Here is a 16,225-nt window from a genome sequence, read left to right as displayed (position 1 = left end):
CGACTGGAACGCCTTCCGAGGGTCCCTACCGGGCGAGACGGTGGTGATCGAGGACATCGAGGAGTGGACGGCGGGGCTCATGGAGCGGGCCGCAGCAGCGACCAGAGAGATTGAGACGGATGCCAGTATCGAGCGAGTGGACAACCGACTGGCCCACCTCATCGAGGCCAAGAAAGCCCTCCTGACGAGGTGGAAAGCCCAGCGCACCAACAGGAAGCTCCGCAAGAAGATCGCGGAGCTAAACCGAGTAATCGAGGCCCACTGCACAACACTGTGCGCCCAGCGATGGCACGAGATCTGCAGCGCGGCGGACGGGCAGATGCACTGCGGCAGGACGTGGACCCTGCTGCGACACCTCCTGGACGAAACCAGGACCAAGTCGCACCAGCGAGAGCGGCTAACCAGGATCATGCACGCAGCGGTCACGGAATGCGAGGAGGACGAGGTGAGAAGGCGCCTGGACGCCAAATACCTGCCGGCCACCCCGACGGTGCATCACCCGGACTACCAGGGTGCGGCCAACTCGAACCTGGACAGAGACATTGAGGTATGCGAGGTCCGAGCAGCCCTGCATGACCTCAATACCAGATCGGCGGCAGGACCAGATCGAGTGACGAACAAGGTGCTGAAGAATCTCGGCGAGTCAGCGATCGCGAGCCTGACGGACTACTACAACCGTTGCTGGCGGGCTGGGACTCTTCCCCGGCAGTGGAAAGCGGCCAAAACCATCCTGATCCCCAAGCCGGGCAAGCCGCCAGACATTGGAAACCTCCGGCCCATCTCGCTCACGTCCTGCGTGGGCAAGGTGCTGGAGCACGTCCTGATGAACAGGTGGCAGCGGTACCTGGAGGAGTCGGGGCTCTACCCGGATACGGTCATCGGCTTCAGGAGCAAGCTAGGCACCCAGGACGCTATGATCCAGCTCAAGAGCGAAATTTTGGACGACAACACCAGGACGAGGGACAACCGTGCCGTGCTCGGCCTGGACCTGCAGAGCGCCTTTGATAAGGTGACACACTCTGCGATCCTGGCGCAGGTGTCGAGGCTGAACATGGGTGAGCGATCATACAGATACATCAGAGATTTTCTGTCGGGTCGCATGGTTGAAATACACGCTGTCGACCTTGAGCTACCGGAGAAGAAGCTTGGCAGCGTGGGGACCCCGCAAGGGTCGGTCATTTCGCCGCTGCTGTTTAATCTAGTGATGATCGGAGTGGCTGAACGGCTCTTGCGCGTCAGCGGGGTCAGGCACACCATCTACGCCGACGATATCACGCTCTGGGTAAAGGGAGGCAGCGACGCCCACATTGAAGACACGCTACAGGCGGCGGTGGACGCCATCGAGGAGCAACTGGACGGCTCGGGGCTGGTGTGTTCACCGAGCAAGTCGGAGTTGCTAGTGGTGCCACCGAAGGGAGTGAGAAAGAAGAAGCGAGACTCGAGAAGGGACAGCGAGAAAATCATGATACGAACGAGCGGCGGCCAGGTGATCCCGCACGTCGAAAAGATCCGGGTGCTGGGCATGCTCCTAGAGCGAGGCAGAGGCAATGGCGAAACCATCAACCGCCTAACGGCCAAAGTCAACACGGCCATACGCCTCATAAAGAGGGTATCGAGCAGAAGGGCCGAAGGCATGAAGGAGGCCAGCCTAACGCGGCTGGTCCAGTCCTTTGCCGTGAGCCATATTGCCTATGTGGCGGCCTTCCACAATTGGAAGGTACACGAGCGCAACAGGATCAACGCGCTCATACGAAGGGCCTACAAGGCCGCACTCGGGCTTTTCGACTGTGCAAACACGGAGAAGCTCCTGTCATTGGGGGTGCACAACACTCTCGAGGAGATTGCAGAAGCCCAGAGACGGCCCAGCTGGAGCGGCTCTCGGGCACGAGAACCGGCCGGCAGGTGCTCCGTAACCTAGGTTTGGAGCTGGGGAAAGCGGACGAGGAGATTGCGGAAGGAGCGGAGGTACCAGAGTGTGTGCGGAGACACGTGCAAGTGTGCCCGATACCGAAGAACGTAAATCCTCAGTACAACAGGGAGCGGAGGGCGGCAAGGGCCAGGGCCTTGATCGACCTCCACGCCAGAGACAGCGGTGCCGTATATGTGGACGCGGCGGAATATCAGGACAGGAGGGGAGCTTTCGCCGCGGCGGTGGTCAGTGCGGTCACCGGCGAGACGAAGGCGGCGGCGAGCGTGTGGACACGGTCGGCGCATCAGGCCGAGGAGGTAGCCATCGCCCTGGCCCTCGCCCACCCCGGATGCACGACCGTGCTGAGCGATTCCAGGACCGCGGTGCGGAACTACGCCAGAGGCAGTGTGTGTGTGGCAGCAGCGCGGGTGTTGCGCGCGGTGAACCCAACGAACAGAGCCGTGACTATCAAGTGGTTCCCGGCCCACATGGGAAGGGACGTGTCAGCCCGAGGCAACGCAAACCACAACGAGACGGCCAACGAGGCGGCGCGAGGTCTCACATACCGCCCCGCCCAACCGGCCGACTCGACGAAGGAGTGGTGGTGCGAAGCCAAAGACAGGATGACGGAGTATAGTGAAGTGTTGAACTGGTATAGACTAGGGCGCAGGACTATGCCCCTGCCTCTCCCGGGCCTGACCCGAAGCGAGGCGGTGACGTTCCGGCAATTGCAGACTGGGTCGCTACCCCCGCCGGTGCTCGTGAAACACGTGCACGTGTGCTCTAGCGTATATGTGAGTGACTCGTGTCGCGTGTGTGAATCGGAAAGGGCTACTGCGGCCCACATTTTGTGGGACTGTGCAGAAAATCCGAGGGAGGCACGGACAGTGACGACGATCCCGCCGTGGCTTGCGGCCGCTGCGGGAAGCGACCAACGGGAACAACAGACACGGGCCGTCCAGTGGATTTCGGCTGCCCTCGAAAAGCAGCGCCCGAGCGAAAGCGCCAGGTGCTCGCTACCACCCCAGCACAGGGGCAGGCGCGGGTGCCAGAAGGCGGGAGTAGTGAGGGCTGCTCGCTGAGTAAAGGACACCACGCCGAGATGATGTGTGGCCGCATCGCGATTACCCTCCCCACGTGGGGCTAGGATAGTCGTCCGCCGGATGATCGAATAAAGTCTTCTCACTCACTCACTCACTACCGATAAAAAGCGCAATGGTTAGCCCTCGGCATCTGTAGCATCGTTTATATCTTCTGAGATAGCACTTCCTACGACGAAGAATACCCCTCACCCAGCTGGCCTCCAGCATGTGTTTCCAGTGCAATCTCCTGCCGTATTCAAGTTGTGTTTGCAACGTGGCCCTCTTCCTCACATCATATTAAGAGTGCAAGAGGGATTTATACACACCCCCCCAACCCCCCCCCCCCACACCCCCTCAAGAGGATTCCTACACCCCCCCAAAAAAGATTCCACATGAGCACCCCGCCCCCATGCCCTCTGTCTAGACAGAGGAAAGGGGAGGGCAGAGTTCGCTTTTTTCAAAATGTGAAGGAGACCTAGTTTAACTACGCAATGGCTCTTCGCGTTTTATTTCTAAACCCTATATTTCCCTAGTTTTGTACTAGCCATATGAATGAAGAAGGTTAAAGGCAAAACACGACAGTTTTATGCATTTCTCCTTGGACTGCATGTGAGAGTGTTGGCAGCTAAACGCCTACTTCCTTCAGTGGTGACTAGCCTTTTAAAGGCTGCAAATTAAGGTAAAAAAATGGCTGCGGCTTCGCTCGGCTAGGCCCGGTTATGCTGACATAACCAGCTCGGTAGAGTCGGCACAGATGGACCAGCGCCCTCACTCCTTCCTTCCATCGCACAACGGCTGAACTGAAGCTCGGGCCCTGCCGCAGTGAGAAACTGCGAGGTGGCAGAAAGAGTGGCGCCGTCTCTTATAACGCACGTTCTTGCAACGTTATAGAGGACCATGAAGGACAGCTCCACACAAGAGATTGCGTCTTCAGAAGGACACTCGTGCGGGCGCAAACAAAAGTCAAATAAGTGATTTACACTACTGATGCAAGCCTTCTTTGCGTGATTAAGTAGTGCTGAGAAATAAGCAACTACAAATACAGATAAATGTGTTTTTGTGGGCTCACAACTCAAGCTCCTTGCGCTTAAAATAAAAAAATGCGTTGTTTTGGAGGTGATAACAGAAATAAGATATCACCACAGGGCAAAAATGCAGGAAAAACAGCATGGGTCGGAGGCAACCACTATAAGCGGTGAGGGTGCTGCACTATCTCTTAATGGCTCCTATAACGGCGACGCAGCCGCTGAAATGGCCGCATTGGGCCCGTCCTTTTCTTCGAAATCGCTCAAGTGAGCTCGAGTCATTTGAATAGGTCGTTTAACAGGTGAGCTCAAGTCATTCAACATTATCCAGTTTCACTGTCTGAAGCCAGACAAACACCATAATTACGCCATTTTGTTGCATAAATGTTATTACATGGTAAAATGCCCTGCGAGGTTTTATGAAGCTTAATGGGGATTTCAAAGTGCCTGTTCTTTCTTGACAGCGCTGAGCCACTGTACTTGCTCACAGTTCTTCTGGAGGAGCCGATAATACCCACTCAATTTTCCAGCATGGTGGCTGATAGCCTAACAGGTCACATAGCTGGTTGTAGCAGCTAATCGCAGCTAATCGACAACTCATAGTGTCGCTAGGGCTGGGTCAGTTGGTGTCAATTAAAAACTTTATTTCGATTAGTCGGCTTCCTTTTATTGATGAGTTACCCATTAATCGGGTGTGTTCATTTCGAGGCATAGGGCCTGAAAAGATTAAGGGTTAAGTTTTTCTTTGATTTTTGTTTTCATTGTCATGCTGTCGATGCTTCTGAATACAGATCATTTTAGGCTATCAATAATAATTCATCCAGTTGCGGAGGCAAACAAGCTTGTTGACATTTTCCGGCCGCAAAGAGGTTCTTTGCTTGTTATAGCTACCCTTGGAAGTACTTTCTCCTCTGAGAGAGAGAGAGAGAGAGAGAGAGAGAGAGAGAGAGAGAGAGAGAGAGAGAGAGAGAGAGAGAGAGAAAGAGAGAGAGAGAGAGAAAGAGAAAACGACTTTATTGAATGTTCCTGCGGAGCCGAAAAGCTGAGATACGCTTTCCGATAACAGCGGTGGACAGTGGAGACGCACACATGTTTAGGCGTCACTGTGAGCTTCTTTGGAGCTTTCCGTGTAGCGTGTTTTTGCACCTAATGAATTGTCTGTCGATGGTCGGAAGCTTGGGCGAAGTAGGGCAGGAAAACAGCGCGAAAAGACGCAAACACACTGAGAGTAAGAAGGACGCAAATACAGCCCTGACTCAAAGGAGAAAAGATACAGCGCTGACTCAGAGGAGAAAATTTTTTTTTCTCCTCTGAGTCAGCGCTGTATTTGTGTCCTTCTTACTCTCAGTGTGTTTGGTCTTTTCGCGCTGTTTTCCCGCCCAACTTCGCCCAAGCTTCCGACCATCGACAGACAATTCATTAGGTGCATAAACACGTGACACGCAAAGCTCCAAAGAAGCTCACAGTGACGCCTAAACATGTGTGCGTCTCCACTGTCCAGCGCTGCTATCGAAAGCGTATCTCAGCTTTTCGGTTGGAGACGAGGTTCGACGCAGGCGGTCTCGTTTGAGAAACACCTTGGGGGCGAGGGTTCGGTCAGCACACAATGGGGCCGAACAATCTGCTTACGGACCTTGAGAGTGCGCAAACAGCCGCCGGCGCCGACCGCTTTTTCGGGTGTGGGCTGTGCAATGCGGGAGCATGTGGTTTCTCTATGGAGGACGAACCCCCGAAAAGCATTTCCTGCTCGGAGCTTGAGTGGCGTGCACAGCACGGAGTCCCCCTTCGGCGGCCAAATACGATTTAGACAAAAGCAACGCGGCAGTCGAGGGTGACGGCCGCTAATAGGAGGGGAAAAGTGGTACGTGAAACGTAAAACAGCAGATAACAATAACAAAAACAACAAAAAAAAACGCCGCTTCAAACGCACCGTTTTAAAGGCGGCAGGCCTATCTCTCTTGGCTCACTAGACTTCAATTAATTGCCTGATTAAAAAGTACTCGCGAGTCCGCGACTAAAGCATTAATTGATTACTCGGGAGCTTAATCGACCAATCGCCCACCCTTAGTTTTGGCATATAATGATACACAGAGAATAACAGCTTTTTTTCATCCGCATGAAGCTTCTGACAGTACTTGTATGACAATGTGATACATCTGACCATGATCAAAACTGAAACAAATTTTCTCTCCATTTATAATGGCAGAATCTGGTCAATATTCCGTCAGAGCCGAATTTTATCCTTTAAAACAACGTGCTCAACAGAAGTCAAGTTCTGGCGTGCATTTATTTTACATTTACATGTATTTACATTAACCTGCCTTATTGTCTGTTTCACAAAAATTCTGACACAGGCTACACCTATTCTGTTTTATCACTCACGACTGGTGATGCCGCAAGAAAATTGAATAAGGCAATTGTATTCGTTTTTCTTGCTTTGGCGTTTTCTTTTTTAATAATAGAACTTAATAAGAATGGCATATTTCTATTCAGTGTGTCATTTGCTTGAGCATGAAGCAGGAGTGGCTAACGGAAGGTTAGCGGCAACCAAGGAGTTTTAGATGCAAACACTCCAAGGTTGGCAACTGTTTAGTTACCTTAAATACGGGCCAAGATGTACATGCTGTTCAGTCGGCTGAATGCGATCTTTTGCTCCAGTGTCCAGATCTTTCACGCTACGGAAGTTCCTTCTTGACGCAATTTTTTCTTATGCTCTCTTCAATAATCAGCACAAAGCACGTGCTCCTCACTACTCTTGGGCTATTGGAACTTCTGGGGCTCGTCGATGTGCGTGAATCGCCGAAGGTGATGATCACGCAGAAACTGTTCTGATCTGGGGCGTTTTTTTCAAGCTGCCTCCTTTTATCGCTCACGGCGGCTAAGTTCATGGGTATATGTTCTGTTGGATACATTTTATTTTGCTGAGAATCATGAGATTATATTGTTCTAAAACTAGGCAGGAAGTTCAACCGCCGTCCGTCAGTACCTATTTATTTCCGCCGGAAGACTTCCGCCGATGCTACAAGTTAGCCTCAGCTCGTGCATAGTCTATGCTCCCCGGTGGCTACCGAGAGGCCCGGTGTATATGCGAGTGGGCCTACACAACGCGCACAGAAAAACAGTGAGCAGTGCATGAAGAGACGCATCCAGAAGAGCGAGTGCGCTAGCTTGAACGATCCACTTCGGGTGCCTTTCTACAACCTGTTAAAACGCAGCGTACTTTAGTCACGCTTAATTTCAACAAAGCCGCTCACTGCAATGTTTGCTTAAGGATTTTCTTATTGTAACGACCAGTTATTGACCTACATTGCGTTCATAAGCTTCTTACAAACCACTTGATTACGTCACCGCAATACTGCTAACAAGGCCATATTTGGCGCTTTGTTGCTGCAAAAAAAAATTGCGAAATGTTTTTGATGAAGATGATGGAGAGCAACCTTAGCTTTATTTTGTGAAAATTTGAAAAAAAAATCGAAGATAGTTATTTTTAATTGGCTTTAAAAATGAACCAAAATGCGTTACCTAGCTGCAGTAGACTGCTTTTTTAAAATTGAAGTCTTGACCACATAAACTAAAATTGGCCCGAAGATCGAACAAGAACCGAGGAATAACTCTAAAAAATTTGAACTACCTAGTTTTTTTAGATGCAGAGGGAAAAGAAAAAAAACCCACATTTGGCCATTTTTCAAAAAAAAATTTCTAATTCAAAAATTTTTATTAAAAAAACATTCGCTCCACACGCCAAACACGAATATACGTTAAATCATTTGAGAGTGTGCAAAGCCTTCATATCGAAATAACTAGGGCGCGAGCTGCGGTAGGTTTTGTTTTGCAGTGGTAGAAGTTTCAAATTTTCCGCTAGCCGCTCAATGCGCCAGTTACCCGAGCCGACATTTTTTTTAGGAAAGGAAAGTTTTTTGCACTGACCATCTCTTGTGAAAAAAAAAAAACCGTCGAAGTTGTTCGCCTCCCAGAATGTAAAAAATGACATGTGTGCGCGCACCCATGCACGCACAAGAACACGAAGGGAGAAGCAGAACTGAAACCACATGTGAGCGCCGAAATGCACGTGCGGAAGAAAAGCTGGATGCCTTGAAGCAAGGACAAAGGCGGAGGAGAAAAATCGGTACTAGATGAGCGCATCAACTGGCGAAGCGTGCGTGCAACGCCGAACGTACGAGCGCGTGCGTGAAAAAAAAAAAAGGCATCAAAATTTAACGGAACCAGCAGAAAAAAAAAAGCACGCGACGTCACACGTGACGTAAGTTTAGTGGCCACGTGATGTCTTTTGCTCTTGCACTTCTTCGGCGTAGTGCAGAGATGCATTTATAAGTGCGGCGTGGCCTCCTTGTGCTCGAGCTGTGCCTTCCTCATACGAGCATCGGCTACTATGAGGAGGAGCTCTTATGAGCAGGAACTCTTCCAGCCACCCCTCACTGTCCCGCAAGCGACAAGCGGAATCCCTGAAGCTGACAAGTTTTTTTCCTAATGTGTCCAAGGTAAGCGCTCCACTTTGCCATCAATCCCAGTGGTGTTGTTTGGGCGTAAGGTCTTGCTCGTGAATGAAAATCTAGGTTCATGTTTGATCTTCTTTTCCACATCTAAGTCAACGTACGTACGCTCGATGCGCGGACTACGAGCACTACTCATATTTTTGTTTATATAATTTACAATGTGCCACATTGCTTTTGTTGTATTTATACTTCGGATGAGTGGACAAAACATTCTGGTTCTTAATCTAGAGACGAAGCAAAGAATAATTCAAGCGTTCCGTGCTTTAGCGCTCAGAGAATTGTCACACGCAAACCTTAGGGCCCACTCGTGCACTGTGAGAAGACAGACGGTCAGTGTGTATATCCAGTCGGGGACTTAATTTTGCAGACCACGCGAGCGCGTGGCAAAAGCCTCCGATGCGCGCTCTGGAGGCCCGGCGCCTGTTGTCGAGACCAGCGCGGCGCGCATGCGCGTCCTGTTTTACTCGCGGGCACGCCGATTTTCTCGCTTCCTGCAGCGGAGCTGCAATGGTCACTCAAGCACCGCATAGCGACGCCTTTGTAGCATTGCTTTCTTCCCGATGGCACATTTAGGCCTAACGTGACGATTTCGAGGGCTTTGGCGCAAGTGCTCCTCGCGTCCTGATAAACACTTGCGCGGAATGCTTTATTTGTTTGTTTGTGGCTTTATCGCTGATAGCCGATGAGACCTTGCGAACGGCGTCGCCGAATGAAGCGCGTACGAAGCAGTCTTACGGTACCGTGCTACCGACGACAAAATGCCAGCTATATGAAAAGCGAACCTTTATACACCTTGTTTATTTTGTAATTTGGCCACTGAACATAGATTTTAGCTCACTCTCCGCTGCTCATAAAGTAGGCGCTATGCAAGTTTTATAAAAGCAATTATTTCGGTGTTGTTGCTGCCTAGTTAATTACATCAAAATGATAAAAATACGTGCTCACATAAATTGTCTGTTCACTCTGCCCATCGCATTCGTAAAAATGGAACCTCGGGTTCCCATTGAATGCTGCAAAATTATTCGCTACCTTTGAGAAGCCGTTTTTCAAAGGGAACTTTGCCGGCTTACTAATAGACCAAGACATTCTGTTATCCCAGGAATTCTTGCTTACTGGGATGAATTGCTCCAAGGCCAGAACAGTTATTCAAGGTCGGCTTGCATTGAATCATTATGAGGTATTAACGCGCCGATACTACACAGGCGATTAGGCACGCCGTAGTAGAAAGCTCCGGATTAATTTTGATTACCTGGGGATATTTAACAAGCGCCGAAATCCCGAACACACGTGACCATTTTCGCTTTTCGCCACCATTAGAAAAGGGCCACCTTGCAGATGCCCAGCGGACGGAAGGACAAGGTCAACAACGAAACCGGAGGACAAGCTGATTGTTTTTCAGTGGTTGAGCACCCGTTCATTAGTGACAAAAACATTCGGAAGGCCCTAAGTAGCGATCAGTATTACGGCGAAAAGTAGCGAATAATGTTATGCCATTCTTCGATGGGAACCACGATGGGAGGTGTCGTTTTGAATAATGCCGACGCGCAGAACGAACAGACAATTAAAATGAGTACGTCTTTCAATCATTTTTAAGTAAGGAAGCAGACATTAAAAATAAAACAGCATTTCTTTTATAAAACTTGCAAATCGCCAACTTTATGGACAGCGGAGAGTGAGCTGAAATATATGTTCAGTGGCCAAATTACAAAATAAACAAGGTGAATAACGGTTCGCTATTCATATAGCCGGCATTTCGTCGTCGGTAGCGCGGTACCGTGAGACTGTGCTTCATACGCGCTTCATTCGGGGACGCTGTTCGCAAGCCGCTAGTCTCATCGTCTATCAATAATAAAGCACCAAACAAGCAAATAAAGCAATCAGCGCAAGTGTTTGTCAGGACGCGAGGAGCACTTGCGTCAAAGCCCTCGCAATCGTCACGTTAGGCGCCAAATGTGCCATCGGGAAGAAAGGAATGCTACAAAGGCGTCGCTATGCGGTGCTTGAGTGACCCTTGCAGCACCGCTGCAGGAAGCGAGAAAATCGTCGTGCCTGCGAGTAAAACAGGACGGGCATGCGCGCCGCGCAGGTCTCGACAACAGGCGCCGGGCCTCCAGAGCGCGCATCGGTGGCTTTTGCCACGCGCTCGCGTGGTCTGCAAAATTAAGTCCCCGACTGTACATCAATTTTGCGGAACGGTGAGCATAGAATATTTGTTCATGAACTGGGCAAAGAAATAATCTACTTCAGAGTTTTTATGCTTCCATGGAAGTATGAAATTTGCGAGTTGCTCTGTATGAACATTTTCTTGGATAGACGAACGTTGCTAAAGTTGACCGAGGCGCATGGGCAGGTAACATGGGAGGGGGGTCCACCTTGTCGCGTTGTAAACATTTTACAGTTCGACAAAAAAAAAATCTGGACATTACAATAATCAGGTAATGATATAAAAATTTTAAGCAAATTTCAAGCCACCCTTTGTCCATCTGATCAGGAATCACCCCATATAAACCACGATTAATCGACACCCACGCAATTACGGCGAGTGTCGCTGTTCCTAATTATAAAAACAGTGCGAGGGACAAACGCTATGAGGAGCGTACCACCCTCATCAGCGCCATAACAATGGCGCTCACCTAATCGGGACTGTCGGTGCGACCAGGTCGAAAAGCGTATCTATGTTATTTTTCATTATTGCTATGAATATTACTAAAATATCTTTATCTTTTCTTTTTAACCAACTTACTTGAATAATCAATCAATGAACTTATTAAGGTGTGCCGAATAATCGGTTTAAAATTTCTTAACGGACGCCCAGCCCTATCTGTTTGATTCCATAAGAAAAGGTTTATAGACTTTCTCACGACCGCAATCAGTATGTTGGGAGCCTTGCACGCTCTATAGAGACTCAATACGGGGTCCAATAAATTGAGTGCTTTGTTTTCGCAATGAAGAGTTTATTGAGTTCATGACAACCACAGTCGATAAACCTTGAGCTTTAACTGACATTTTATTAGCAATATGGAAACACAACAGGGAGTTTATAAAAACTCAACGTTCATTTTCGAGAGCGATGGTAGCATTTTGTTAAAGGAACCGGAAATATCGGAATTATTTGTTAGTGTTAAGTCTATAATGTTGGCGATGCTCGATGCGTGAGCGTAGGATTAGCAATAAGTTGAGATAGTGAAAAATAAAGAAATAATTATAGAAAAAAACGCATGAGTTCACTTTATACTAGAGAAACCAGTTTAAACTAGAGAAATAATGTGTCCAGATATGATCAGAATAGAGATAGAGAAACGTGTACGTATTTCATACGGATCTCGATTAAATTGGAAAGAAAATAAACTATTCATATTGGGAAGACAGTAGATGACACCAATGAATACATCGATTGATAAGTATATTATAGAAATTCATACACATTCGAGGGAGGAACTAACCGTTACTGGCATTGTTACCAAATCAACTTTTATAAACAAGAGTGAACGATTTCCTGTAAGGTTTGCTCTATAGCATCAAAAGATTGAAACCCGTTTCGCTGACAAAAATAGTGTTATGTGGAATAATATCAGAGCCGTGTTTTTATTTCTGATGCTAATTAGGCCGAGCACATACACTGATATAGCCTAATGAGACATATTATTACTCTTAAAAGGATGATCAGCCAGCACTGACTGCAACCGGACCATCACCGTGCACAGCACGCACACCCGAAGACGGTTCACCTGACAGAGAAGATGAAAGCGCAACGCCAACATATCCACGAGGCACGAGCACGTGTCATAATTCTGATTTGGAGCCCCAAGAAAAGTCATCAGACTACAAGCTCTCCGGACGCGGTAAGGAAGACCCACCAAAATGCTCTTCTCACAGTAAATTTCCCTGAATTGAGCGGACTACAGAGGGGTACAAGTGCAAGGAATGTAGCGTGGCATTCAAGAAAGGCCCATGGGTGACCATGCTGATTTCGCTGGCGTCTTCAAAAAAGCTAGGCGACAAGGTCTCCAAACATGCAAAAACTAACCAACACAAAACGGCTCTTGAAGCATCGCAGTGCCTATCGGGAGACACTGTAGAATCAATTCTAATAACCCAGTCACAAAAACAAGCCAAGCAGAATACTGGCTGCACGAAGAACCTCATGAAGCTCGCCTACTATCTCTTAAAATCGGAAATTCCACGCACGACTTCTAACTGGCCTGACTTGGTCGCAACAGCGGCATCTGTGGATGGATCTCGTGATTTTTTGAGAACATTGGCTACAAAGCCCCAGAACGCCCATTTCCTGTCATCATCTTCAATTACAGGATTGCTGGATGCCTTCGGAGAAGCCGTATCAGCGCACATAGCAAGCAAACTTAGCGAAGATCAGCCGTACTCTGTATGTGCGGATGAAGGCACGGCCGTGAACGGGTGTGCGGTTCTCAGCACTTTCATTCGACACATTAGAGCTTGTCACGAAAGTTTCCAAATGGAAGAGACATTTATTTCAGCCGTATCCCTTGAGACGACGAAAGCTGAAGACATAACCAGTACGCTCATTGGCAAGTTAAGAAAAGCGGCTTGAAGCCAGAAAACATCTCCGCTGTCTCTTTTGATGGGGGTGCGAATTTCAGCGGAAACGTGAGCGGCGTGCGAGCGCGACTCAAAGAATATGCACCTGATTTGCTTTTCGTGCACTGCCGAAGCCACCTCCTCCAGCTTGCTCTCGTGCATAGTTGCAGGCAGACGCCCCCTATAATAAGAGTACTGAGTGCGCCAAATAAATTGTACAGTACCTTTAGGGGAAGCCACAAGTGACTGACGATTTTGAAGAACGTTCAACTAGCGATGGAAGGGTTGTCTCATAAGCTTGTTCAGCCTGGAGAAACACGATGGCTTTCTTATGAGGGCGGTGTGAAAGTAGTGGTTGAGCACTACTCTTCTATTTGTAGCGCATTAGAGCTCGTATACACGGACGCCGGAGACTATTCTTCTGGCGCCGGGGGACTCCTTCTCTTGTTCCGAAAGAAGTCCACCGGTTTTCATATTGGTCTTATTGTCTCGACTTCTAGGGCCTCTTGCTCGTCTGAGCAAGTGCTTGCAATCCTCGAAGGGTAACCTAAGAGAGGCCTTGAAATTGGTGCGTGCAGTAATGTCATTCCTTGGAGAAATCCGTGTAAAAGATTTAAGGATGGAGGCTCAGAAGCTTGCCGAAGAAATTCAAGAAAACCAACTCCGAATGGATGATGACGAAACCATCACCGACGCGGATCTTCTAAAAATTGAATGAAGTTACCAGACTAAAATCCTGGAGAACATGCGTGCAAGGTTTTGCGACCAGTTTCAAGAGTTGGCATTATTCCACGACATCTTTCATGCAAAGCAGGAAACTCCTGATTTTAGGCGTGTCTCTCAACTGTACGGAACATCAGAACAGGACATGGTAACCGAATATTCAATTTACAGACGATATCCCGGAGAACTGGCCTCGCAGCAAGCGCTATTAAGGCTTGCGTGCGAGGTCGAGAGGAAGACAATGTTCCCTGCTTTGGCATCAGCTGCAACGAGAATACTGCTTCTTCCCGTGGGAACGGCTGCCGTCGAACGAAGCTTTTCAACCATGAACAGAATCGTAACATCAGATAGATGTCGCATGACACCGTCCCATGTTGACGCGCTGATGAAGATTTCTATTGAAGGTCCAATTAAGTATCCCTAGTATTAGGAACGCAACAGACGAAGAAAGGGGGGATACTTGAACTTTCTAGACAGTGCGTACATTATGTGGGCCAAGAAACCGCGGAAGTCACTGTGAACGGTGAAGGTGACGCGGTGTAACTATACAGTTTGTGTGCTCCAATTTAATTTCTTTAACCTTAATATTTTGTGAATGTGGCAACTACTGTTGACCTATTAGTTACAGTGTACATACATTTTTTGTTCATTGTTACATTTTGCCTGTGTTGCTTCAATATATTGGCTCCATTTCTCTGGTGCTTATTTTTTTCTTGTGCCATATGATATTGCACTAAGTTTGAAAACGTGTGAACTTTGTTCCATCAAGACCTGTAGATAAAAAACTTGCCTCACCTTGTTCTGTATATAAAGAAAGAATAAACAAGAATAAACTTTGTGCTACCAAATGAAAATTATACCGTTCCTTACGTTCTTGAAATTTTCAAACGTGGTGACAGCATGCTATGGGTTTTTAAACGTAGTATTGCATGATTCATCCTCCGAAACGAGGCCCACATTTTGACCCTCTATGCAGCCTTCCTTCGTGCCTTCCTGTCGCGACCTTCACCGTACACAGCCAAATAAACCAACATATCGAGGCTAACCCAAATATAGGGGCTTACGTAGTAATTATGACTTAAAGGATACAGAAAATTGACGCTTACAATATAAAAAAAACAGCACAGAAACGAGCTTTCAAACTAACAGAGGAAGATTCTGGTTTGTACGCTGGCAATGTAAACGCCAACTGAAGTTCCTACTTTGTCTGCAATATCCGATCTGATTGCTTCAACACAGGGCAGTTATACATTTTTTTTGGAGAGTACTGGACTGGATGCCAGATCTTAGGCCAACCATAGTGCTGCACGATTATTGTGTATACGCGTCACTTCCGTATTTTAATCGTCATGTACAGCTCATCACTTCCCCCCATTTTCCCCCCGTGTAAGCTGCGAGCCAGAGCACACCAGACCGACCTCTTTCTCTCATCCAATAAATTATCTTTACTTAACTCTGCAATATGCTTGCTTAACAGTTATTTAGTGTACTTCTCGTAATTGGTAGCTTTTCCGTCACCATTACTCTACAAAAAAAACGTTAAGCCTTAATCAAATAAAACAACCCGGTAAGCGCAAACCCTTTATACACACACCCATTCGCATACTATATATATATATATTGTAATGAAGAAGAGAGGTCCGGGTCAAGGGATTAAAGTTCAGGCCGAAATTCAAGCTGAAGCAGTGCAATCCCCACGGACAATCCCCACGCATCAAGTGCGCAGCATACGCAGCGTGATCGAGTTCAGTTCTGGCTGCCCCTGCTTCTTCGGCTCCTCGAGCTCCTTCGGTCTCCGTCGCTTGAGCCCCTCGGTTCCTTGGCTGTCTAAATAAACCCCACTACATTTTGGTGGAGTGTGCGGGTTCGAGCTCGGCTCCCATCACCCTGGAACTTCGAAATCGGCGGCTTCCAACCCCAACCATGCCCGGTAACTACAACACCACTCAACCGCAGCCGACGCCCTCGCCTGTGATCTGCTCTGGCGCGCTCCGGGAACGGGATCCTGCCAAGTTCACCGGCACTGGCGACTATGACGCTGACGAGTGGCTTTCGTCATACGAGCGCGTCAGCAACTACAGCAGATGGGAAGACCCGATGAAACTCAACAACGTGAGTTTTTCCCTCGAGAAGGTCGCAGAGCTCTGGTACAACAACAACAAGACCGACATTCATACCTGGACGGACTTCAAAACGCGCGTTTTAGAAGCGTTTGATCGCCCTGCCGTGCGTAAAATTCTCGCCGAACAGCGCCTTCGTGGACGAGCCCAGCAGCTGGGAGAAAATTTCACCAGCTACATCGAAGACGTCGTGGACTTGTGTAGGCGGGTCGACCCCGCAATGACTGACGCCGAGAAGATCCGGCACATCTTGAAAGGCATCGACGATGGTGCTTTTCAGATGCTCATTGCGAAA

General features: G+C 48.4%; 1 protein-coding gene across 1 annotated transcript in view; it reads left to right on the top strand.

The window, feature by feature from the left end:
* The first annotated feature begins 1,462 nt into the window (after positions 1–1,462).
* LOC144167947 (uncharacterized) overlaps positions 1,463–16,225 on the top strand; it is a 32,802-nt gene continuing 18,039 nt past the window's right edge. The window contains exon 1 of the mRNA XM_077697065.1: positions 1,463–1,717. Within this exon, the coding sequence (XP_077553191.1) occupies positions 1,463–1,717 (255 nt within the window). The remainder of the gene's footprint in view (positions 1,718–16,225) is intronic.

This window comes from Haemaphysalis longicornis, unplaced genomic scaffold, assembly GCF_048455015.1.
Source record: "Haemaphysalis longicornis isolate Haplotype H1 unplaced genomic scaffold, Haemaphysalis longicornis Haplotype H1 scaffold_2, whole genome shotgun sequence".
Lineage (NCBI taxonomy): Eukaryota > Metazoa > Arthropoda > Arachnida > Ixodida > Ixodidae > Haemaphysalis > Haemaphysalis longicornis.
The sequence above is the reverse complement of the archived record's forward strand: the minus strand, read 5'-3'. Positions and strand labels throughout refer to the sequence as shown.